We start from the raw sequence: 24,390 nt of genomic DNA, 5'->3' as shown, positions 1-24,390 counted from the left end.
ACCCCAGCGCCGCGGTCAGGGTCACAGTTGGGGTCACTGTCAGGGTCGGGTGGCCCCGGGGCAAAGCTGGGGACACATTTCCATTAGTGGCCATCACAGACACCGGTGAAGCCCCCACCTGCCCAGCGCTGCCCGCGGGCCCGGCAAGGCCAGGGACGCTCTCCCTCTGCTGAGAAACACCAGCAGCTTCTGACCATCAAAATCATTCACCAAGGGGCCGCCTCAGCCCGCTGCGAGGGGTGTGCCCGGGGGTTACGCTGGGTTTTGTTTCCTCTCCTCGCCCCATTTGCTGGGTCTCAGCAAATCTGCCAGCGGAGGGAAACAACGGCCGCCCAGCCATGAGCCTCTGCAAACCAAAACCGCCTGGCCCTTCCCACACCCCCTCTGCAGCGGGGCTGGAGGGGGGAGCAGCACCCAGCTGCAAAAATCCTGCCCTCGCACGTGGGACTGCTCAATGAGCCAGGCAGGGCCCGCCAGGCTGTTCACAAGGTTGAAGGGCTTTGGCAGGCCCAGCTCTTCCCTTCGGATTCTTCTCTGTCAGCGGAAGCACCCCATCACCCAAAGAAAAGACAAACCCCGCCGAGTGCTGAGTCCGCAGGAGGGGGGTGGAGGCTCCAATGGCATTTTCCCCCGTGAATGTCCACAGAGGCCGTCGAGGCTCCCCAGCATGTCCCCGCATCTCCCTGCTGCAGCGGAAGCAAGCGGCCCCGGGCGGGGGGGCATCGGGACGGGGCAGCGTGAGGCAGCCCGGAGCGGGGTCACAGCTCGGCCCCCCCAAGCCTGGGACAGAGGCAGGATGGGGCTCGCCACCAGCTGGGAGGAAATGCCTCCCTGGGGCGGCACCAGCAGCCACCCCCCACCCGCCGGCGGGCAGGGGGGACCCAGGCATCCGGCACAAGCTCCGCGAGCGCTCACGTCCCTGACGTGCCCAAACCCGCGAGCGGCAACTGTCCGGACACGGGGCCGGCCCGCACCCAGCCCTCGCCTCGTGCGCGCTGGTCACGTGCTGCCCAACTGCCAAAAATCAGATCCCGCTTAAGTAATGAGAACGATTAGTGAAATATTAATTGTCAGCTCGGGCACAGCTGCGGCAGCCGCCCCGGGCTCCTCCCAGGGGAGCCGGGACACAGGCAGGACCCGGTGGGCAGGAGGGAGGGAGGGAGGGAGCCCTTCGGGGCAGGGAGAGCCGGGCAGGAGCCCTCAACCCCAGGCAGGGGAAAGGCTGGGGGGAAAAGCGCTGCTGCTCGCCCGGAGCTTGCAGAGACCCAGCTCCCGGGGTCAGCCCAGGACACGCGTTTCTGAGCGACTAATCTGCGCACCAGCGAGCCGCACACACTGATTTAGGGAGAGTTTTCCAGCAGGATTAGCAACCGGGGACAGGACAGGAGGGGGGACAAAGCTCCTGGAAATTAGGAAAAGAACATACTGGTATCTCTTATCTGAAGCAGAACCCCAGCCCTCCAAGCTTTTAAACCCAGGAGACAATGCAGCTATTTAATGGCCTGCAGGCTCAGGAATGACGGGCATTTCACTTGCAATCGGCTCTGGCTAATCTCTGGATCTGCTACCGGCCAGCCCGGTGCCGCAAGGGGAGCAGGAGTGCGGCGGCCGCTAAACAAAACCAACGTGGGGCTCAGGCCGTGAGCCAGAAACCGGGACAAACGGGGACCTCGTGACTGTTACCGCGGCAGAGGAGGACGGGAGGCAAAGGCAGGATCTCGCGGGGCAACCCCATGCCCACGGCCCCCTCTCTGACCGCCGTCCCCCCAGACACCTACCCCGGCAGTGCGGCCCCTCGTCGGAGCCGTCGAAGCAGTCGTGGAGCCCGTTGCAGAGTTTGCTCATGTGAATGCACAGCTCCGTGCCCAGGCAGTTGTGCTCATTGGGCTGGCATCGAGACACCTTGCTCTGAGGACCTGCGAGACAGCAAAAGGCAGAACTGTCACCAAAGGAGGAGCCTGACAGCTCCGCAACCCTGGAGGAAACACCCAAAACCTGGAGGGAACTCTTGGCCCCCGCACGCTGCTCCGCCAGGGCTCCCCAGCAGTGACCATCACCCGGCCTCACACAGCGAGATTCCGAGTAAAAGCTCTTCAGGCAGACGCAGGCGTTCAGGGAACGCCACGTTCCCCAGGATGTTCCTGGAAACGTTCCTGCAGTAGCCAAGAGCAGGCTGGTGGCTGGCGGCCGCTGGGCTGGTGGCAAGTGTATGAAGGCACTTTGATTCCCTCTGCCCAGACTCACGCCAAATCCTCCTTGATCTGGATTCCTCTGCCCTGCATGCGTCCTGGGACAAAAGCAGCACCCACCTAGCAAGGCCAGTCCCAAATCCTCTTGGCTCCCGTGGCAGCTCCAGCTCAAGGCCAGAAAAGGCCACCAGAGAAGGCTCAGAGCAGGCCCTGCTGCTGCAGCAGCCCCAGGAAGCTCATTCACAGACCCCGGATCTCCCTTTCGCAGGCGCCGGGACGCTGCGTGCGGAGGAACAGCGTGACCCCTCGGGGTGAACCTTCCCTTCTCTGTTGCCTCCCAGCATGTGGCCCAAGCGGGACCATCGGACGAGCAGGACAGAGGCCTGGAGCAGCCAGGGGGTACAGGGACCCCCCGCCCAGCCCCAGAGACCTGTCAGCGAGCCAGGCTGGCAGTTGGGGTGCCAGGGGAAGGTCACCCCAGACCTCGGCAGCCCTAGGCTCCCCATTTTGAGCTCCCACAGGTCACGTCCACTCCGGGCTGCCCAGGCACACGGCTTGGGGCTCCCCTCGCCGCTGGGGGCACGCGGGGTCAGGCTGTGCCGAGCACCCCCAGCACAGCCGCCCCGGCTCCCCCTGTGGGTGCCCACACGCTCCTTGTTAAGAAGCACTTTGCAGGCAGGCTTGCGGGGGGTCGTTAAGAACCAGGGCTGCGCAACACGAGGAGACTTAATCTCCATTATTAACTAGAAAAATTACAAAGGAAACAAAGCTTTATTTTTAAGCTTCTCTGAAAAGAAGCATGGCATTGAGACAAACAACAAAATACACCATAAATCGATTAACATCCTGAAACCCCGTTAAAAACTCCACCAACGTTCTGGCTCCCGCGCTGGCACAGCGCGGGCTCAGCGTCAGCGGCCCACTGGCATGGCTCTGCAAAGCCCAACTCCCCCCACGGGCTCCCCTCACCTCCCTGGCTCCGCTTTGGGGCTGAACACTCGCTGCAGCCACCGATGCGCCTCTGCCGAGTCAATGGCACACACAAGCAGAAGCTGAAGTGCCATTTTACGGGGAGACAGTGGCTGTTTGTGCCTTGCCTCCTCCTCGGCAGGGCAGGCAGCATGTCAGCCCTGCCGGTGGCGGGGACGGCAGCAGAAATAGCTGCCCGAGGTCCCCACGGACCACCTTGTCCTTGGCAGCAGGCGACACGGCAGGTGAGCACCGAGAAGGGCACACGCCGAGCACTTTGTCCAGGCACGGTCCCGTTTTAGACACCTACTGAGACCAGCGGTCACCTTCAGCTAAGACTCCACCGGTGGAGTTTGGCCTAAATAAGCTCAAACCCTCCTTGGAGAGCAGCGTTACATCACGCGCAGCTCGCAGGGTCCAGCCCAGCGCTGCGTGTGCCAGCACAGCCCGGCCAGACCCGCTCCTGCCCCGGCCGGCAAGGGCTCCGCTTCGCTCCCCGTGACCCCGACTGCCTGACCCACGCTTGACCTCAACGCTCGGGCTCCCGGCGGGTCCCGCTCCAGCCGGGTCAAGGCTCTCGGCAGCACCCGCGGCCATGGAAGGGGCAGCGCAAACCCCGGGAGCGCCGCGGGGCTGGTGGGGGTGGACGGGACCTGCCAGCTCCCACCCCGCGGTTCTCCTGACCCTGCACCAGACCCCTCAGTGCGCCCCAGGCAGACGCCCTGGCACCCCCAACCCCCGTCTGCCCACCTATAGAACAGCAAATTGCTGCTGGAGGAGCAGACGGAGCAGGCTGAGTCTCTCCTCTGGCCTTCCCAAACACACCAACGCCTCTGAAGAACTAAAGTCCATCAGGAAATCCCCCAGGAGCCCCCCAGCACGCTGCTGCTCCTGCACAGATGGGCAGGAGGTTCCCACGGCAGGAGCAGCCCAGGGAAGCCCCCACTATGGGCACACAACCACTGCACCTCGCGGAAAGGTTCCCCAGCCCGCTGTGGTGAAAACTTCACCCCGTTCCCCTCACCCGTTTTGTATGAAGTGACTAACTCCGGGTGCTGACACATGCGTGTCCCTTCTTGCACAAGAGGTGTCCGAAGAACAGAAACCTGACGGGCTCCAGATGCCAGATCAGTCCCCCCCACACAGGCTGCATGTCAAACATGTTCCAGTACATTTCCAGTTAGCCGACTGGCCTGGTACTGGGGTTATGGGCTCCTCCAAGATGGTGACACGGAGCTCAGGACACCCGGGCTCCATCGCAGCCATGGGGGACGGGGGTTCCTCCTGTTTCCCAGCCCCAATCCAGGACACTCAGCAGACAGTTCCCAGGAGAATTTCTCACCAGGTGCTGCTTTGTGGCTTTTGTTTTTCACAGAGGGCTGGACAACAGTGCTATCTGGGCACCGAGCAATTGCAAATTAAGGGTTAATTAAGTAGTATCAATATATGGGCCAAAAGAATGAAGGCATCGAGATAAAGTGCAGTTCATCAGTCAAAACTGATCTGCCATGTCCATTATTCCCCTGCAAAGAGCCTGGATCAAACTACTTATCACAAACAGGGCAGGATTAATCTACAAGCCACTTTGTTTGCTTTTGACTGTGTTGGCGCACTAATAAATGAGCCAATTTATTACATGTGACAAGCTTGTGGTACACCCCAAGGAGCTGAATTAGACAGGAATTTTTAACCTCTAAAAATCACTCAAAAAAAGAGGAAATAAGAAAAGGGATTTTTCCTCCTGTAAATGCAGCCCGTAGTTGATCTGGCAACAGCCCAAGGAGACACAGAGGTGGGGAACACGAGGGAGCAGGAGGAGCTGGGAGCAGGACGGTCCCGCTCCCCTGCCAGGACGAGGAGAGCGGAGGCTTCGCAGGCAACGGGCTCGCTCGGGGCGCCCCGAAGCCGAGCAGAGCCCCCGCGCCGGCAGATCCCGCGCCAGCCCAGGGCGGCGAGATGAGGGATTTGAGCATCCTGAACCTCTGGACTGACGAACCGTCTGATGCCGAATCCTTGCAAACACGCAGGCCGCGGGCGGCGGCTCGTCTGTCCCACACACAGGCAAACCCCAGCCGGGCCGGGCAGCCTGCTGAGCCCGCGGAGCTCCAGGCACGAGGCCAGGCAACGGCCACAGCTCAGCCACGACAAATTCATTTCTCAGAGCCCCTCATCACCTTTGATCTGCAAGAAGATGGAGGCTCTTGTCCAAGCTTTTTCCCCCAGGAAAGCTCCAGAGCGAAAAAACAACTGACTGGGCAAGAACCAGGTATGAGCCACTCAGACAGACAGGAGCACAGTACCAAGTTCGGAAAGGGAACTCTTCCTGTGCTCAGCTAACACGTGAGCAAAGCCAGCGAGTACTTAAAAGGATTCCCCGGGGAGGAAAACCTCGCACATAATAGACAGCACTTCAAGAGACTCTGACATGAGTACATTAGTGCAATGTAAATAACCCTGCCACGCTGCCAGGGCATGAAAGGGTGCGCCAAGCAGCATGCGAGAGCTGCGTATGCAGCCTGGGCCTAAAAAAAGAGATTAAATAATAGTAATAAAAGTCATTCTGTCCCTGCCAAAGAGATAAGGAGGATGAGAGCCTGCCGGAAGCCCCGGTGCCGAAGTGGCGTGAGAACAGCTTGCCTGGCAGTCCCAGAGATACCGGGCTCCACGCCCTGCGTGTGCCAACAGGTCGGGCTCCACTCGCGTGAGCCTGGGCAGGAGCAGGCAGGCAGCAGGCAGCAGCCTCCCTTCACACCCCGTGCCCATGCGAAAGGCACGGGTGGAGGCACCAGCACCGTGCCGAGCGCTGCCCGACTGCTGCCGGCCGCTGACCCCGACCCCCGCATCCCGGAGGGCGCGGGGTGCCCTGGCTCCCTCCCGGGGGTAACGCAGCCTTGGGGCCTAAAGCAGGAAACTGGGGAGGGGCCGCAGTGTCTCTCAGACAGGTCAAACCCCCAGGACCCCAAACCCCAGCAGTCGCCTCTGTAGCTGGGGAGGGAACTGCTCCCCTCGAAAAGACCGTTCCAAAGTCTGGGGTCTGCGGTGGGAACTCCTGGGCTCTGTCCCGCACACGCCGGGAGGGCGAGGAGAGGAAACGCTGGGCTTTGCTCTGCGCCTCGCAGGAGGCTCCCGCTGGCCCGTCCTGGAAGCCCCGAGCACGTCCCAAGGGGCAGACGGGGAGCCGAGGTCCCGCACCCCCCAGGGAACACAGGGAGCTGCAGGAGCTCGAGGCCTCGGGACTCTCAGCAAACCTAAGAGCATCTTCTGACCCCCCGAGGCCACAAGTGCCGCACAGGCGGACACAGGCGCGTCCACACAGCAGCCGGACGCTGCTCCCGGACCGGGCACCTCAATGGCACCGGGGGACGCTCAGCCCCGCTGCAAGGACACCGACACCTGCCAGCTCCCCCCAGGGCCACGGGTTCGGCTCTGCCAGCCGCCACCAGTGGTGGGATGAAGAGGAAGGTGAAAGAGGGAAAAACATCTGAGGGAAAAACATCCGAGGGGTCCGTTCTCCGTTCACCTGCCGGTAGGGATGGGGGGCGGTGGAGCAAGCGCAGATGCGCAGTGAGCAGAATACGTCAGTCAGGACGGATTTCTTCCAGCTGGGGAAGGGCCTCAGAGTCCTCCCACAGTAATTTTCCAGGGCTGCTGACTGACTGGAGCCAGACAGCCCATCCCAGCCCCCTCATCCGTCCCACGGAGGGGACAGTTGCATCATTTTGCCTTAAGAAATAAATAACCCCGGTGCTGAACCAGAAACTGCTTTGGAGACCTTTATGCCTGAGGCAGGAGTCTGGGAGGGATCTCTGGGCTGCAGGACGAGAGGATTTTGCTGGTCGCTGGTGGGCAGTGGCAGGGATGAACCCAGCCGTGGCCGTCCTGCCGGCCCAGAGCCTCGGGGCTGCTTTCCTGGCACAGTAACACGACCAGACGAGGCTGCTCCTGAGGGGCGACACAGGCAGCAGGGCCTCGAGCACCCAGGCCACGGGGAGAGGCGGTTCCTCGCTCCAGCCCAGCCGGAGCAGAGCCCACGGCCCTGGCTCGCTCCCCCGCGCAGACACCCCCCACCTCGGCCCTGGGCCCCACCTCTCCCAGCGGGTTCCCGTTTGCTTCTGGAGACCTGAGTGCCCCCCCTGAGGCAGGAGCATCCCTGGGGCCACCGGCACCACCGTGGCAGAGCCTCCAGCAGCCCAGCACAAACCCAGTAAAACCAACACAGCGTCCCAATCCAAACCCATGTGGTGCTGCTTTTCCTGCTGCCCAGGACTCCCAGCGATCTCCTCCCTGCCCCCAGCCCAGCCTCACCCCAAGCACCCGTTCGGTGCCGGGCACCGGCGGCGCAGCCGCAGCCCTGCCCAGCGCCCGGCTCGCGCGTCCTCGCCTCCAGGGCTCTGCCTTCCTCATGCAAACCGGTTGGGATGGAAACAAAAAATAAATCAGAGACACCCCGCTCCCAGGAGACTGTTTTGTTCGGATGGATCACGGCCCCAGAGCCAGCGGCCCCGGGAGCAGCGGCTGGGGAGATAAAGGGGGGACGGACAGATGGACGGTTTGGGCTCCTGCCCCGAGTGTTCCCACCCCCCGGTGCTGCGGACTCCTGGTACTACGGGAGAAACAGGAGCTGAGGTAGAGCAGTTGTGCGATGTCGCCTGTTCGGGACCCTGGAAGGACTGTGCAATGAGAGAATGGATGAAATAAAACCAAAAGCACATTATTAGGAAGGAAAGGCATACATACATATATCGGGTGATTCATCCGAGCCATCCGGACAATCCTTTTCCCCGTCACAGCGCCAGCCTTTAGATATGCACGTAATCTGATCTTTGCATGCAAACTGTTTAGGGCTACATGTCTTCGGTGCTGGATGAGAAAAGAAATAATGATAATAAACAAAATCAGTTTCTTCCCAAAGACAAGTAATTTAAAAAAAAAAAAAAAAAGATTTAAATTAAGGACTAGATTGCTTTTAGTTTCATTTCGTTCTAATGGCTCAGCAAAAGTTTTAGCCTGGCATCAGATCCATCAACCTTGCCCCTAAGGAAAGGAGAAAATTTAAACTGAAGCATTAATTACACTGGCGAGAAAACAGGAACTGAGATCCATGATGCACTAACAGATTTTAAAGATCATTTAACTTGGATGAATTAGCTCCTGGGAGCCAAAGGCGGTTTATTTTCTATGGTAGACAGTAAAAAAGACAGGAAAAAAATAAGAAAACCCAAATGAGAACAAATTAAAAAGTAACATTTTTAAATCACAAAGACAGCACCCGCAGCAGGACGAGTTCCACATCCACCCTGCGCCCAGGAAACACATACGTGCACGGCCAGGACGGCGCTGGGGGGGGGGTCAGCGACCCCGGCACCACCCTCCCGGGACAGGCAGAAATGAACCAAAGGCTGAACAAAAACCAGCAGGAAAACCTGAATCACAGAACCGGCCTGAGCCTGGGCACGGGAGCAGCGCTGGGAAGAGCCCCAGTGCCTCAGCCCCGTGCAGCTGAGGGGGCTGCGATGGGGGGTCACTGCACCCCCCGGCACGGGTGGCACGACCCCCCCATCCCGAGGGGTCGAGGTCAGAAGGGAAGGCAGAGACCCTCGCCCGCCCCGGCACTGCCGGGCTGCAGGCACTGAGGGGGCCAACCTCGGGGCCAAACTCTTGGTCAACGCACAGCAGCAGGGGAAGCACCAAATGTGAAAAAGATGGAGAGGCATCTCTCTCTCCATACACGTAAGACACGCGGGGCGGCAGAGCCAGCGGCTCGAGGCGGTGCCACGGCTGGCCTGGCCGCAGTCGAGGCCGGAGCTGCAGCGGGGAAGGGTCGGAACACGGTGACGCCGTCCCAGCTCCCAACTGGCTGCACCGGGGGCTGCCAGGCGAGGGCCACTGCCCTGGCCCACGCAGAGTCCGGCAGCTCAAGCTGTCTCCTCGATCTTCCAGCCCTTCCCTTCCCTCCCAGGGCTCAGCTCTCTTCAGCGAATGCTCCCGCGAGCGCAGCTTTAGCTCCCAACGGCCCGAGACCTTGGGAAGGCAGAAACTCTTGGAAACCTGACGAAACGCAACTGCGAATGTTTGTTAAAAGCAAAGGCACTCAAGCACATGCAATTCCCTAAACATTTATCTTGTGTCATCCCCAGTCTTCTGCTAAATTTCCTGCTCCAAGGATCCGCTTAACTTCCTGCTCAGCCACGGAAGGCTGCATCTGCCTGGCTGCAGCCGTGCCGCGCGGGCAGGAGCCGCTGCAGCTCATTTCATGCGTTCCGTGCCCCAGCTTGCCCTCAGGCTCCTGGCAGGCAGAGAAGGTGCCTGATTCCTCTCCAGCTCCTGCCATGTGATGGAAAAGCCGCAGCCAGGTCCAGGCAGCTTCTGTCCGGCCTGCAGCAGGGATGCTGTGAGGGAAGAGGAGGGGGAAGGTCCAGTCCCCACTCCAAACCCTGGTTCCTAAAGGGTGGGAGGAGACTCTCCCCACCGTGTAATGACACTAATTATTCCTCAGACCTGAAAAGGGGCTTTGTTTGATGTCACTTGGTTTGATTGAAGAGTACCACCTCCTACAAACCTTGCTTCCCTTCTGTCTTTAAAGCATCAGCACCGGTAGCGTTGGAGCTGCTGCTTAGAGGGAAAGGCTCGACACCACGACAGGGAGTCGGTGCAATCAAGATGGAGACCGGACACATCAAAATGGATGAAACACACGTTGGAGATGACTTGGAGAACAAGCCTGTCCCCTTCCCCCTGCAAGACGTAGCCGCACAGGGCTGGGAGCTCGGGGACAGGCGCCTCCAGCAACGAGCTCCCCTCCGGAGCCGGCGCTGCCGCCCCCTCTTCCTGGAGGAGCTCATCTTCCGCCTTCATCTCCCAGCCACAAGCGTACCAAATGCAAGAATCATTAAGAAAACCACAGCAAAGGACCGACACTCCCTTGGATTTCCTGCTCTCCCTCATCCTCCCAGGTCTCCAGCAGCCACAAAGTGACCCGTGGCTGCCGCAACCGCCCAGCTGACCGCAGCCAGTACCCGGGAGCCCAGCGGGCCACAGCGGCTGGCATCTCCACACCCGTCGGGCTCAACTCTGGGTTCTTCCCCGCCTCCTGCCCCCGAGGGGAGCGGGCAGACCTACAAGGAGAGGGAAAACCCCTGGCAAGTGGTTCCCAGCCCACTGCCCCATCCCAGCCGCTTACAGCCATGAGGGGCTGCATCGACATGGGAGAAGAAACCAGAGACAGGAAAGGATCCTGATTTGCCCTGGAGCCACGGGTCCTTCAGCAGGGAACACTGGCCCCTCGCTCGAAGGTGTCATCCCCAGGAACCAGCACCGACACCTCGCAGAGCCCCGTGGCCGGTGCTGGCCACGCTCCGACAGGAGCTGAGCAGGTTCTCCTGCGCTGGCAGCAGCTCCCCCCAGCAGGAGAGAACACATGGGGGTTCTTTAAAGCACTGAAACATGGTTCGCACACTTTGTCAGGCTGCATGTGTCAGGCAGGACACACACCCTGCTCACCCCTCGCCACCCCAGGGCACGGCTCAAACCACTCAAACGCTCAGGCGGCTTCGGCAGCGCGAGGCCTCGCGTCTCCTCGAGCGGCTGCGCCTCTGCGCGGGGGGAAGGACATCGCTGCCCCGCTCTGCAGCGGCTCTCCAGGCTCCTCGGCAACCCCACGCACTTTCTGTTCTTGCACAGCGTGTTCCCAGTGAGCTAAATGGCCTCAGGGTAAGTGTTGAGATGCCTCAGCGCCAGGTGGACAATTAGAGAAGGTATCTGTTAATGCATCCTTCACACGGAGCCAAATTTCTTTGGGAAAGGCCGGCGGCCACCCAGCAGAAGTGGCGATGGCAGCGGAGAGCAGAGCTCCAGCGCCGGCCCAGGAATAAAGGCGCCTTCATGCAGCACAATGGGCAGCTCAGCGCGGGGCCAGGACAGCTGCGAGAGCCGCCCGCGGAAAACACGTCCCTCCTTGGCAGCCCGGGGAGAGATCCCCGCTTGAAAGTAATTCAACAGAGGCCACAAAATGGTACTCAAAAAATGGCCAAAAAATGGCTATTTGGGTGCAAGAAAGGGGATCCTTCTTCTCCAGTCAGGGGTGGGAGCAAACCCCCGGCTGCGGCGCGGAGCTGCCACGTCCCTGAGATGGGACCCTCAGCCCGGCTGCAGCTCCTGCCCTCCCACGGCAGCCGGAGGCTTCACCTTGTCCTGGAGCAGGTCGGGGAAAAGGGCTGTTAAAGAAACACAACAAAACACATTTCATTTCTGCCTAAAGCAAGAAATCAACACTTCCATTTAAAGGGACTTTTGGAGGCTGGTACGCAGGAGGTCTTCACCTTGCGCCGAAGCCGAATTACCTTCAGCGCTCAGATGAGTACAGTGTAAAAATGCAGATAGACTGGAAGCAAACCACAAAAATATTAAAGAAATCCTTCCCTGCGCAAGCTGCACTTTCCTCCTCAGCCCAACTCGTCTCCTCCTCGGGAGGAGGTGACCGGCTACTGCTTTCCAAAGGAAACGGCGCTGGCCATAAATACGGGCTGGAATGAGCGTGATTTGCAAAACAGATGTTCTGGGGGGAGAAGAAAGCTCGAGAGGGAGAAAAATAAACCCACTCCGCATTCCTCCCAGGTCTCCATCCCCAGCTCCTGCCTCCCCTCCCCACTCGCACACCTCACCTCGCACGGCGTGGAGCCTGCCAGAGCCCCCCCGCGCCACACAGGCCACGTGCTGGGGCGTGGGGACCCCAAGAACCCGTCTGGCCCCGCGGCTCGGCCCCACCGCCCGCGGCTCCACGCCCTGCACCGCCCAGGACGACGCGGCAGCCAGGTCTGAGGGGCCGCCGGTGGCCCGCGGAGCCCTGGCTGGGTGCCCTGGGGCAGCTGGAGCACCGCGTGTGCAAGAGAAATCTGCCGGGTGGTTCTGGAGGGCAACAGCCGGGCAGGAAACCATCGGACTCCGGCACGGGGGGACAGCAAAGCCCTGGCGAGCAAAGGTGGATCCACCGAGCTCCTGCCCCGCCGAGCTCACACCATCCCGCGCGTGTCGGCGCAGCATGAGCGTCGGCACACGCCAAGGAGGCTTCACGCCCGCCAAGGCACCAGGGAAGCTGCTGCCACGAGCTGTCCCCAGTTACCGTTCTGGCCACTTTTGGCCAGTTGCCTTTCTCAGGGGAGCCCCTCCTGTCAGCCAGCTGAACACCACATCCTCACCCACCGTCCCTCCCTCTGGACTCGGCTCTTAAGCCATCACTGGGCCCGCGCACACCCCAGCCCCAAGGCCACTGTCCCCAGGAACAGCCGAGCCCGCGTCCCCTGCGGGACCCCCGAGGCGCTGGCGCAGTCAGGGCACCAAGCTGGAGGATCGTCCAAGTCGCCCAATGAACCAAACACAAAAATCAGGGTCACCTTACACTTCTTTCATTTTTCTCCCCCACATCGTCCACGCTTTGTCTTTGAAATTTAAGGAAAAACATCATTTGTTCCTTTTCTGTGCCTTTAGGACTCGAGAGATCCCAGAGTTTCTCTGCAGCCACGGGACAGACGCCAGGAAAGGGCACACAAGCCCCTCGGCTCTGGGGTACAGAAGTCATGAGCTAAAACCCCGAATCCCTGCAGGGACACGGCCCAGTGCAGAAATCTGTGCAGAATTTGCAGCTGAGGACTAATGCAAATTTGCCAGGTCCTTTGGCTCCAAAAAGCCAGACAGGGTAATAGAGACATTTAAAATAACAAAACGTAGCGTTTGTAGGCACATTTTTTCAAGGGGAAGAGGAGAGGAAGGCTTATTTGTTTGTTTTGCGTTTAAATACAAGATCTCTAAACAGTTCAAATGCATTTTTGTAATTCTTCCATCCGGCCCCCTTGAAGGGGAAGATTCAAACCAGACCCCGGCCAGGACTGAGCTGCCCGGCCGCAGGTATGCGCTGGGCCGGGGGAGGGGCCCGTCCGATTGCTAAGTAAATATTGACTCTAAAAGACTTTTTTTTTTTTTCCCCTTTTCCTTTCAAGTCTGCCTATTGCATCTAAATCACGAGGCATTAACCTTAAAAAAAAAAAGACAATTTTGAGAAGTAAAGCCTCCGCTTCGCCAGAGACATCTGAACCGCAGCAAAACGCCGCTCACGGGAAAGGCTCCGGCTGGAAAAGCTCCGAGGACGAGGATGAGGGCGGTCGGGAGGCTCCTGCACGGGTTTGCTGTGACTCCCCTGATTTTTAGAAACACCGAGGAGGCAAGTTGGAAGAAACAACAGCAAAAATCCAGCTGAAGCGAAGTGCCAGCAGAACCCCCAGCCACCACTCTGGGCCCTGACCCGGCGCCCCGCCGCGCCCCGGCGCCTTCCCTGGTTTTCCATCTCTGGCTCCTGCTCGTCACCCGCGGCCTGACGGGGGGATGCTCCTGGGAAGCCGCTGGACGCTCCCGTCCCATCTGCCCCAGCCCCATCCCGTCACCCCACGCGTCAGGCCCCGGTGCCGGGCGGGACGGGCCCATCCACCCGCTGCCCAGAGCTGCCGGATCCGCTGTGACACCGCTCGAGGCTGCACCTTGGGGCGCTCACCAGGAGCCCTCGACGGTCCCCAGAGCCCGAACGCATCCCGTCCACACTCCACACACCCCCATCACCCGCCTGGGTGCTCCCCGCAGACTGGACAAACTGGGTCCCTGCACCGGGCACCCCAGGGTGCGCCAGGGACAGGGAGCCCGGGACCCCGACAGCCCCCTCGGCTCCTGGCTCCCTCCAGGCAGCAGAGTCCCCGTGGCCGGGAAGGGTGACACCACACCAGGGTGCAGGGGAGCAGCGCTGGGGTCTGTCCTCGGCACCCGCCCAGCGCAGCCCCCCGACACTCCAGCACACGGGACGGGGTTGCAGCGGCTGTGGGAGCTGCCGGCACAGCCCCCCCGAACCCAGACAAAGGAGGAGAGGTGGGGGGCAAGGCCGAAGGGTGGGAGCTGTGCCCCCAGGGGAATGGGGAGGATGGGGGCTGCCCAAGAGCATCCCTCCCGCGGGGAAGGGGAATAAAATGATATTGTGGCTCCCAAGGGCCGCTTTCATCCCCGACAGCACAGCGGCCACCTGACTTCAAACAGATCCAGGGGGAGACGATTTAAATGCGAACACGCATCAGGAAATCTGGACACGCTGGGAGGAATGCACTCCCCCCCCCCCCCCCCCCCCCCCAGCCCCTTCCCCTCCCGCTCCCGGGGCTCCGGCAGCTCTGCCGTCTTCAGATGAAATGCATTTAAAAAAAAAATAAAATAGAAGGGGGGCAGAAAGATTTGCATTTTAAACCAAATTCAGAAGCTGGGAGATTGGCGCTGGAGTGTGATCCCCCTCGTCCCCCTCCTGTCTCCGGCCCCTTGGAGAGGTCCGCAGAAGAATGAGCTGAAAAATGGCAGGAGATGGAACCAGATGAAACGAATCCACAGCATTTTCAGAACTGGAAAAAAAAAAGAGCTTGATCACACAAAACGTGGTGGGGAGGGGCAGAAGGGGCAGGCTCCAGCCACGCAGTGGAGGGTGTTTCAAGGAAGAATCATGCTTTTTTGATTTCTTTCTCCTTTTGCAGCTTATCTGCAATTTAAATGAAAAAAAAGAAAAAAAGAAAAAAAGGAAAAAGAAAAAAGCATTTGCAGCCAAGAGAAAGCGGCTTAAGTCCTCTCGGTGCAGTTGGCCGGGCTGAGCCGTCCCTGGCCAGCGGCCATCCCCGCTGGGGGATGCCCCGCTCCCCCCCAACATCGGCCCCTCTCCTTCCCCAGACCAGGGGCGGGAGGGGCAGCAGCTGCGCAGGAGACACCCCCCTCCCCAGCATCCTCTACCTGCTCAGAGGTTTTATTCCCTTTATTTATTCTAGCAATAAGAAGCGGGATGTTTATACCCACGACAGTTGGGAACCCAAACAGAATGGAGTGTTCTGCACTGGAGGCCGTTATTTATGGCTTGTGGCTAAAGCTGATAACGCTCCCTCCAGAGACCGGCCTGCGTTGTGCAATAAAGCAATTGCAGTTATAGATTAATAGGCATTTCATCTGGACGGCTGAGCCGGGGGGCAGGACGCTGCCGGAGCTCCGCGGCCCAGCCCGGGGCCGCACGCGGCCCGCGGGGGCTCTGCCGGAGCGGGAGGTGCTGCGCTTCCTCCTGCCCGGGACGGGCATCAGCTCGCCAAGGCTTTCAAAGTGCTGGAGCCGGGCCAAAACCATTGGCCTTAATTCATTAGTCAACTCAATTTCGCTGGCTTCGCAAATAAGGACTTTGTCTGAGATGGGGAAACGGAGCAGAGCAGCTATTGTGCCCCAGAAGCGGGCAGAAAGGGCCCTTTGAGAGGACACTCTGCCGGAATAAAAGTCACTTTTATCCCAGAATAATTAGCGTGCTCTGAGTACACTAATTATTCCAGCATAAAGGGACTTTTATTCCCGAGCAGCGCGTCCGCGCAGAGAGCTGCTCTGGATTCTGGTCCACCTGCCTGTGTGAACGCAGCCCCCACGCCAGGGACGGCCCCGCCAGCCCCCACCCGCGGATGTGGGGACCCACCAGCCACCTCAGGGCGGGCACCCCACAGGTCCCAGGCAGGGTGCACACGGGAGTCCCACCCCAGCCAAGGCAGGGGGGAGCCACCCCCCTCGCTCGCCCATCCTGCCCCCCAGGAGACGTGGGGGGCTCCAGGAGGCCGTGGGCAGCAAGCGGGGGGACAAGGACCTGCAGGCCCATCCCCATCTCTTGGCACCAGGTCCCCTCCCACGTCCCCTGGGGAGCATCTCCCGGCTCTGGGGGGGACAAGGTCACAGAGCCCCTGGGCCACCCGCCACCATCTCTTACTATTTCAAGGTCTCCCCAGGAGAAAAATCAACCCAGAGCAGCGCCACGGCCCTTCCCTGCTCCTGCCAGAGCTCCTGCCCGCACAGGGCTTTCAGCCATCACCTGCTCCCACCCCGGTCCCCCAACGCAAACCTGACTGGCCCGCGAGGACCCAGCCCCCGCAGCCGCCCGCTCCCAGGAAGGGCTGTCGGGCCGTCGCGCCTGCGGAGGCCACGCCGGCACCTCCCGGGCACAGGCCACGCGGCAGCTCCTGCGGCGAGGCGGTGGCGGGACGGGGCAGGTCTGGGGTTTCCCCGACAGCGCCCCAGGAAGCCACATCCTGCGGTGGTTTCGCAGAGCTGCACCCGCGGCACCTCAGCATCCTCGGGTGCTGCACCGCGCTGGAGCTCGCCCCTGCTCCGCTCCCCGGCCCCACGCTGGCCCTCCCGCCCCGGACCTCGCCCAGCAGCTCCAAACTGGAGTCGGGGGCTGACATCAGAGCAAACCCTGAAGCCACGTGCGGGGCCACCACACGACGCCTGGGCTTGTCACCGCCACGGCTGCTGGGATCGGCTGCGCAAACCGCAGCAAGGCCCCGCCGCATCCCGCCGGCACCAGGTCTGCACGGCAGCGCCTGCTCCCAGCCCCGCTCAGCTCTGAGAGGTAAAGGGAAAAAAAAAATCCCTGGCATGGTGAAATGTCCCATCTGTTTATAACTGGTAAAAATTATTAAAGAGGAAACCGGTACGGTTACGTCTGCTCTGATGCTGCATCTCAGACGCTACCCTACCCCTTGGCATCTCCGCCAGCCTGGCTCAGCTACGCCAGCGACGAACCACTCCCCCACCATGGCCCAGATGCCCCAGGGTGGTTCCTGCAGGCCAGGGATCCTGCTTTGCCTGGTTTTACCTTCTGCAAGCTGCGGAAAAAGAAGCTTTAAGATTTTATGCAGCCAAAAGGGTCAAAAAGGGCCAAAAGGAGCTGGGCCAGGCAGGCTTTGAGGGACAATGGCACTGGAGCAGCTGCGGAGGAGAAGACCAAGCTGGTGAGCAAGCACGGTGCAGGCTCCAAACCCGTTGGTCCCGGGGGAAAACATGCTCTGGGCCGCGAGAGGAGACGCTGAGCGAGCCCACCTGGAACGGCCAGGGGCTGTGTTGGGAAGCACGGGCACAGACCCAGGGATGCTGAGCCAGCCACGGGCCACGGGCCCTGCCAGGAGCAGCCCCTGGAGCAGGCAGGGACGTGTCCACGGCACTGACGAGGCCAGGGGCCTGCAGACACTTTGGCTGTTGTTCTCAGGATCGGGGGAGGAAATTTCTCGCCTTGGAAATAACCTGGGAATCGCAAGTCCCCGCTCAAGGGCAAAGGCAGCAGCCGGCCCCACGACGGAGGCACAGGCACAGCCCGACTCTCCACGCGGCGTTTGCCCCCGGTGCCCCGCAGCATCCGCCCAGACCGCAGGGACAGCCGCCGCCGCGGGAAGTATTAAACCCAAGTGTTTCCTTTTCCAAACAATAAAAGGCACAACAACACCGTGGCACCGAGCGCTGGGAGGAAGCTTTTCACAGCCCTCTCCCAGCTCCCCTCCGCACACCGGCTGCCCCAAGGGACAGGTCCGGCACCGAGCCGGCACCCGCGGCCACGAGCGCTGGCGCTCCAGGATCCTGCTGCTCCCCAGGTCGGAGCCGCCAGGTACGGCCAAGGGGCACCGATGGCGGCGGCTGGGGATGGGCAACGTGCTTGTCCCAGGACGAGGCCACCCCGAGCAGGCACAGGGGTGTGCAGAGACGGACCTGGCGGAGCGGAGAGGGGCAGGGGAGTGCCCCGCTGCTCCCTGGTGCCGCAGCATTGCGCTCGTGGCACGAGCGTCTGCGTCCCCGCGCAATCCTTGAGGCCACGACATTCAAATTCTGAGCACAGCACGAAGAGAAAATCACCAGGCACGTCCGCAGGGCGCCAGCGCGTGCCGCTGCGGATCGAGGGGCTCTGCCCCCCCCCGGGCTGCAGGAGAGCAGACAGGGAGAGCAGGAGGGACCCGGCCCCGAGAGCTGACACGGGGTGCAGCGCCCCGGCGCAGCCCAACTCGCCGGTGGCACGAGCAGCGGCGACGCTCGACTGTTCACAGCTACAATGAGCCGCTGTGTGAATCTGGGACCCAGCGAGCGCTTGGTCCCCGCGCTCAGGCGGCTGCGGCGGCGCCTGCAAACAAAGAGCTGCACCATATTAAGTAAATGGACTAGATTGATGCGTTTCAAAGCTCTCAGCAGATTAAAATAACAATTTGCCTGGCAGCCCACAGCAAACAAAACCCAGCCACCCCCAGCAAGGCCAGGGCAGGGGAGGAGCCACGTGACGGCTCAGAAAACCTTCATCCCCCCCAGATGAAATCCTCCTCCTCAGTTCGGTCGCCAAGGGATGGACACCAGCCCAAAACCAGCAATTACTTCCCTCGCCCCCCCTCGCCAGCAGCCCCGTTATTCAGCAAGTGAAGCGCACGCTGGGGGTTCACCTTGCCCTTCGCCTGCCCGTCACCACGACCATCAGTGCCCGCCCATCCTTGCCACGGTCTCATTTGGAGAAACAGCATCTTGCAAGAGGCTAATTAGTCCACTCAATTAAAGATGCAACTTCCAACTCAATTAGACTCCCTCCCAGCCATCTGCAATTCCCAATGATGCCTCAGTCCACACTTTTCGGACATTGCAGACCTGCTCTCACCTTCCCTGCAGGCTGATGCTCCCTGGAGCTGCCGTTGCTGCTCCTGTCCCTCCTCCCCTCAGTCGCACCGGAGAAGCTCCGAGATGGCACAAGGTCATTATCCAACACTTCAGTTGTCAGCCCCACCAGCTCTTTGCTTTCAAGCAGTGCTGGGACCAACTCTGATCCTGCAAAGCATCTGCATGATTGCAGCTCCAGCCCGCTCCCTTCCCCTGGCTGAGAGAGGACACTGTGAGTCTATATTTAGCCCTAGAAATAGCTGGACTGCACTGGGGAAAGCAACCTCACACAACAGAATAACATCCAGCAAAACACTCCTCACGGCCCACCCAGTACTTTTCCTTCTTAAAATAAGAGACACAGAGTGAAGAAAACAAGAAGTTTGAGCTGAATTAGAAAATGCTGAAAATATTTGCTGCTGTTGCCGCTGGCAGGTCGGCTGCCAAGGTACATTAAATGGAAGTGACTGAAAAGTTAAGTCAACAGCAAAACCGGGTCTGTAAATAGCTCGAGTCGGCCTTGCACTGGCTTGCAAAATCCGAAGGGGGGGAAACGCGTCCCCTCGACAAGAGGCCGTGGCGCGACGGAGCTGACGCTCTGCCTGGCAGAGCCAGCAGCAGACAGTGCTGGACACGAAACCCCCCCAGGTGCCACCAGCCACCGCGGCCACTCACGGGTCCTACACGGGGCGCAGCAGCCGTGCCCCCTGCCCCTGAGACAGGGCCACCCCCCCGGCGCGCACCGCACTGGGCCCAGCACCAACGGCACCAGCTGCTCCCCCGGCACAAGATAAACCCCGTTGGCCTCGGCCGGTTCTTCTGCAAAACGGGGCCCAGTGCGGTGCCCGCGCCCACCCCCCCGTCCTGGGGAGCAGCACCCCCACAGCAGCGGCAGAGGGGGACGGAGGGACCCCAGCCCGCGGCTCAGAGGGACGCCCGGGGAGCGCGGCCAGACACCCCCTCCGGGAGGGGACAGATAAAGCTCAGCCCAAGCACAAGGGGGGGTCTTGTCCGCCCGGCGGAGCAGGGACCACAGGACGGAAACAGGCGACGCACCCACCGCTCGCCGGCTGAGTCAGCCGCATGCCGCCGCCGCCATGAGCCAGCCCAATCTCCGAGGAGCCCATTTCCCAGCCCCGGGACCGCCGGACCCACGGGGGCGTTTCAGCCCAGCCCCGCGACTCGCTGGGATGCGCCGGGAGCAGAAGGACTTTGCGCTTGGCTGAGGCACTGCGGGCTGGGCGGGGGGTCGGCCAGGGGGTCTGGGGGGCACGGGGCAAGAATATTATCTGCAAGGTCGGCACAAAGAAGGTGCTCAGCTACGATCTGGGAACTGAAACCATTTCAGCGCCTGGAAGAGGAACCTCCTGCCCCATGCCAGCGCGGCGGCCTTGCCTCCTGGTTACCACCGCACTGACAGTGCCGACTCAGCAGGACCGCGGCACAGCCTGTCCCGCCCTGGGCACTCGATGGCTCCCGAGGGCCCGGCAGTGGCCGCCCCTCCCCAGGCTGTCCCACAGCTTTGGGAAGCACCCCCGTGCCCCCCCGCAGGGCAAAGGGCACCCACAGAGGCACGTGCTCCCTGTGCTGTTTTGGAGAGGCTCCTTGGGGCCCAAGGCCACCCCTGGGGAGCAGGGGAAGTCACCCCAAAGCACAGCCAAAACCCCAGGGGACCGCCGGCGGCCACAGACACAGGCTCAGCCCCTCCTGCCTCCCCGGCCACAAAACCCCCCGCTGAGGGTGCCCGTCCCCGCGGGGAAGGTGTCTGGGACGGGGGCGGTGGGAGCACGCGGGCAGCCCCGCTCCCTGCGGAGCATCCCCAGCGCTCGCGAGATGGTGGCGAGGCCTCGGCAGCAGGATCCACCTGACAGCCAGAGCAGCTCCCTCCTCCCCGCCACCGGCTGCCGGCGCCGCCGCGCAGGAACGAGCTGCGCAGGAACCCGCCGGCGGAAGCACGGTGCCGGGCAGCCCACGGCGCACGTGAGCGCGGCCCCGCAGACCCTCGCGCGCTCAACGGCCCGGCCCGGCCACCGCCATCACCTCGGTCAATGGCAACAATGCTCCCGGTTCCCAGGCGGGCGACCGGCCCTCCCCACCAGGGAGCCGGCCACAGCGGGCAGCCACCGGCCCAGCACGGGCTGGCGGTGAAGAGGAACCGATTGACGCCGAAGCAGGGTCGGCTCCTCCAGAGAGGAGGTGCCGGGGGCCAAGGCCTTTGAGGAGCAGGGGGACCAGGGTGGTTTCGCTCCCCATCAGCCCGATGGGTACTCGACGCCAGAGGAAAAGCGTCATGGGCTGGAGGGCTCGAGCAGCCCCCGCTCCTGCCCGGTCCGCAGGCTGCCACGGAGCACATGGTAATGGCACGGAGAGAAGACGAGGGGTGAGTGGTGGGGCTGAGAGACCCAAGACGAGGGGGACGCCAGAGCTGCTCCCACCTCCGCACCACCCACGATGCCTCGAAACAGCTCTGCAAGCGGGGAGACGGCAACGCCCTGGTTTCACCCCAAAACAGGCAGCGCCGCCCCGCTGCGCCAGGGACACTGCCCCGCACTCGCACGTCACCCAAGGGGAAGCACGCGGGACGGGGCCCGGCCCTCCCCTCCGGACGCTGCAGCAGCACCGGGACACGCTGGCATGCCGTGGCACAGCACCTCCCGTGCAGGGGCAAGGCCCCGCGGGGCTCCCGGGAACGCCAAGCTGGGCCAAGGGTCTCCCTGGGATGCTCCACACGAGGATGCCGGGCGCCCTCCCCTCCCCACCAGCACATGGAAGAGCCCCCAGCCAGAAACCTTCTGCTGTGTCCCCCCCCAGAAGCGCCCCAACACTCCCTCTCCACCTCCGTTGAACCCAGCGCAGCTCCGGGCGCATCCACATGCGCCCAGGGAAGCAGCACACGCACACATGCGCACGCACACGTGTGCACACACGGGCACGGGTGCTTCCCCTCGCGCACGACGCTCCAGACCACCGTGGCGGTGAGAGGGAAGGGCTGCCCCCGAACGCAGCCCCCCCAGCCGCAGGTATTTCCCAACCAGAGGCAGGACGACCCCCGCCTGCCCTCGCCCCTCTCCCGATGGCCGCCCAGCGCTGCCCCACGGCGCTGGGGCCGGGGAAGATTTGCTCAGGCAGACGGGAGCCCCACGCCGGCGCCCTTTGTCCCCCTGGCAGAGCTTCCCCCCTTCACCACCCCCCACCACCAGCCCCCCCGGACTTTGCCTCCCTCTTCTCCTGCAGCCAGAGCCAGGAGCAAACAAACAGCCCCCAGAGCTGCCAAGGAAGGCAGTCGGCGGGGGGGGGGGGGGGTCGGGCCTCTGTCAAGGACGGGGACCCTGTGCCCCACTCCCGGGGCACCCAGGCAGCACCGGCCCTGCCATGGCTCCCCCCAGCCCCCCCCCGCACCCCGCTGGGGGTGAGACCTTCAGCCGGGGAACCAGAGCCCGGCCAGGCCCGGGCGCCAGCCCAGGTGCCACCTCCTGCTTCCCGGCCAGCCCCACCGGCGCGGGGGGCTCCGAGAGCCCCTCCGCATCCTCCCCCCCACAGAGCCCCCCACTCCGTCCCCAGCTCTCCCGAGGAGCCCTCTCCCTGCTCAGCCGCCCAGGGCTGCACGGGGTGGGATGGCCCTCGCCCCCAGCATCGCCCCAAGGGGAGCCCCTCAGTGAGGGGGGGGGCATCTCTGCACCGGGTTTTGCCCCGCTCCAGCTGTCGGGGCGGCGAAGAGGATGAACTTCCTCCCGCACATCATCGCGCTGCAGCCCGGTTTCCAAAGGCAACGCAGCTTATGCAACGAGCGGTGCCCGTCCCTCCCGCCCCCACGAACTTCTGGATCTGCCACCGCATGGGGACGACGCGTCCCAGACCCGGGGTCCCCGGGGCCGGGGGGTGACCCCGGCGGGCTCGGCCGCCCCCCGCCGCCCCGTCGAGCCGCTGCCGGTGCCCACGGGCCGATAACGGGCGTCCCTGGGCAGGGGCGGCTGCGAGGTGCCACCGGCGGCTCCGCTCCTGCCACCCCCCTGCAAGGGACACGAGTAAAGCGCCCGAGCCCGGGGGGGCGAGGAGGGGCCGGGGCGATGGAAACCGCAGGCTCCAGCCTCCTGCGGCCCCAGACACTGATCTGGGGCAGGGATCTGGCGCTCGCCCGGACCTCTGCCTCCTCCTCCTCCTCCTCCTCCTCCATCCCTCCGGCCTGGGGACGGCTCAGGCGCTGCCACGACACCAACCTTTGCCTGGTTGCCCCAAGGTGGGCGAAGAAAGGGGCAGCAAAACCCTCCCGGAAACCCCCTCCCCAGGCCGTCGCTCCCGGCTCGGGCCTTCGCCAGCCCGTCCCCACGGGACAGAGGGAACCCGCCGGGGGAGGCAGAGCCCCGGCTCCGGGCCCCCGTCCCGGGGCGTTGCGGGGATCCAGCCCCTGCCCCGCGCGTCGGGGGAAGTTGGCCGCCGCCGCCCCCGGCTCGCTCCGGCGCCAAGAGCGGCCCCGGCCCGGGGAGCCCCGGGGACCCGTTACCGAAGGGATCGGTGCGGGCCGGGAACGAGACGTGCGCAGCCTGGAAAAAAGCGCCTGGCAGGAGCGGCCGGACAAACAGACATGGGGACAGACATACAGGGGGACAGACAGGCACCCCCAGCGCTGGGTAAACATTTTCCCAGTGCCACCAGTCCAGCCGCGGCCAAACTCCGCAGCCGGGCTGCGGCGGCTCCGGGAGCTGAAGCGGCCCCGGTTATGCAAGAGCGGGAGCGCGGGGCGAGGCCGGGCTGTCACGGCGGCCCCGGGGAGCGGGGGGGGCCCAGGGACCCCCGGCCCCCAGGGAGCCCCGGCCCCGGCGGCGCCAACTTTCCTGCTTGGCTGCGGGGAAAACTTCGGATTCCCGAGGAAAACGGGGGGGGGGTGGCGGGCTGAGAGGCACCAGAAACCGGCCGAGGGGGAGAAAACGGGGCGAGCGGGCGGGCGAGCACCCGCGGCTGCGGCGGGGGGACGGGGCGGGGGGCGCAGCCCGGCGCTGCGGCGCGGCCGAGGCCGCGGGGAGGGACGCGCCGCCCGAGCCCGGTGCCCCCCGGTACCCCCGGCGCCCCCCTCCCTCCCGCGGCGCGGCGGGGCCCGCTCTGCTTTGTCACGGCGGCGCTGCCCGCCGCCTCCCGCCCCCTCCCCGGCCCGGCCGGGCGCCGCCGCTCCCCGCGGGGGGGGGGGGACACGCGGGGGGCCGGGACCCCCCGGACTCACCGTCGAGGGCGCGGGCGGCGGGCGCGGCCAGCAGGGCCAGCAGGCACCCGGCGAGGGCCAGCAGCGGCCCCATGCCGGCGGCGCGGCGGCGGCTCCTCACCGGCTCCTCACGCCGCGGTGCCCGCGGGGCGGCGCGTCCCGGGCCCGCGCACCGACATCCGCGGGGGGGCGGGCGGGGGCGGGCGGGGGAGGGACGGGACGGGGCGGGCGGACCCTCCGGGCTGGGCGGCGGCGGCGGCGGCGGGAGGGGGGGGGCGAGGGGCTGCGCGCCGCCGCGGCGGGGGGAGGGGGGAGGGGGAGGGAGCGCGCGCCGCCGCCCGCTGACGTCACCGGGAGGAGGGGAGATGGGGGAGGGGAGGGGAGATGGGAGGGGGGAGATGGGGGTGCCGGGGGGGGGGGGTGTCACACGCGGCGGCCGCGCGTGCGCGTGGGGAGCGGGGTCTGAGCCCCCCCGGGGGGCTGGGGCAAGGCACGGCGCGGGGCGGTGTAAGGTGGTGTAAACCGGTGTGAAAGGATGGAGAG

General features: G+C 63.5%; 1 protein-coding gene across 4 annotated transcripts in view; it reads right to left on the bottom strand.

Moving 5' to 3' along the window:
• The window catches only part of LRP1 (LDL receptor related protein 1), an 80,177-nt gene extending 56,163 nt beyond the window's left edge, over nt 1-24,014 (bottom strand). Inside the window, exons 1-3 of one of the 4 annotated variants that reach the window (XR_012635337.1) lie at nt 23,869-24,014; nt 7,896-8,018; nt 1,779-1,916 (exon numbers count right to left, since the gene is read on the bottom strand). Coding sequence is in view for 3 of the 4 variants with exons in the window: in XM_074929648.1 (XP_074785749.1) it covers nt 1,779-1,916; nt 7,896-8,018; nt 23,869-23,941 (334 nt within the window). In the remaining variant the exon portion in view is untranslated. The remainder of the gene's footprint in view (nt 1-1,778; nt 1,917-7,895; nt 8,019-23,868) is intronic. The other 3 variants (XM_074929648.1, XM_074929649.1, XM_074929650.1) reach the window with 3 other exon arrangements.
• Between the last annotated feature and the right edge of the window lie 376 nt (nt 24,015-24,390).

Source organism: Athene noctua, chromosome 30 (genome assembly GCF_965140245.1).
Source record: "Athene noctua chromosome 30, bAthNoc1.hap1.1, whole genome shotgun sequence".
Lineage (NCBI taxonomy): Eukaryota > Metazoa > Chordata > Aves > Strigiformes > Strigidae > Athene > Athene noctua.
The sequence above is the reverse complement of the archived record's forward strand: the minus strand, read 5'-3'. Positions and strand labels throughout refer to the sequence as shown.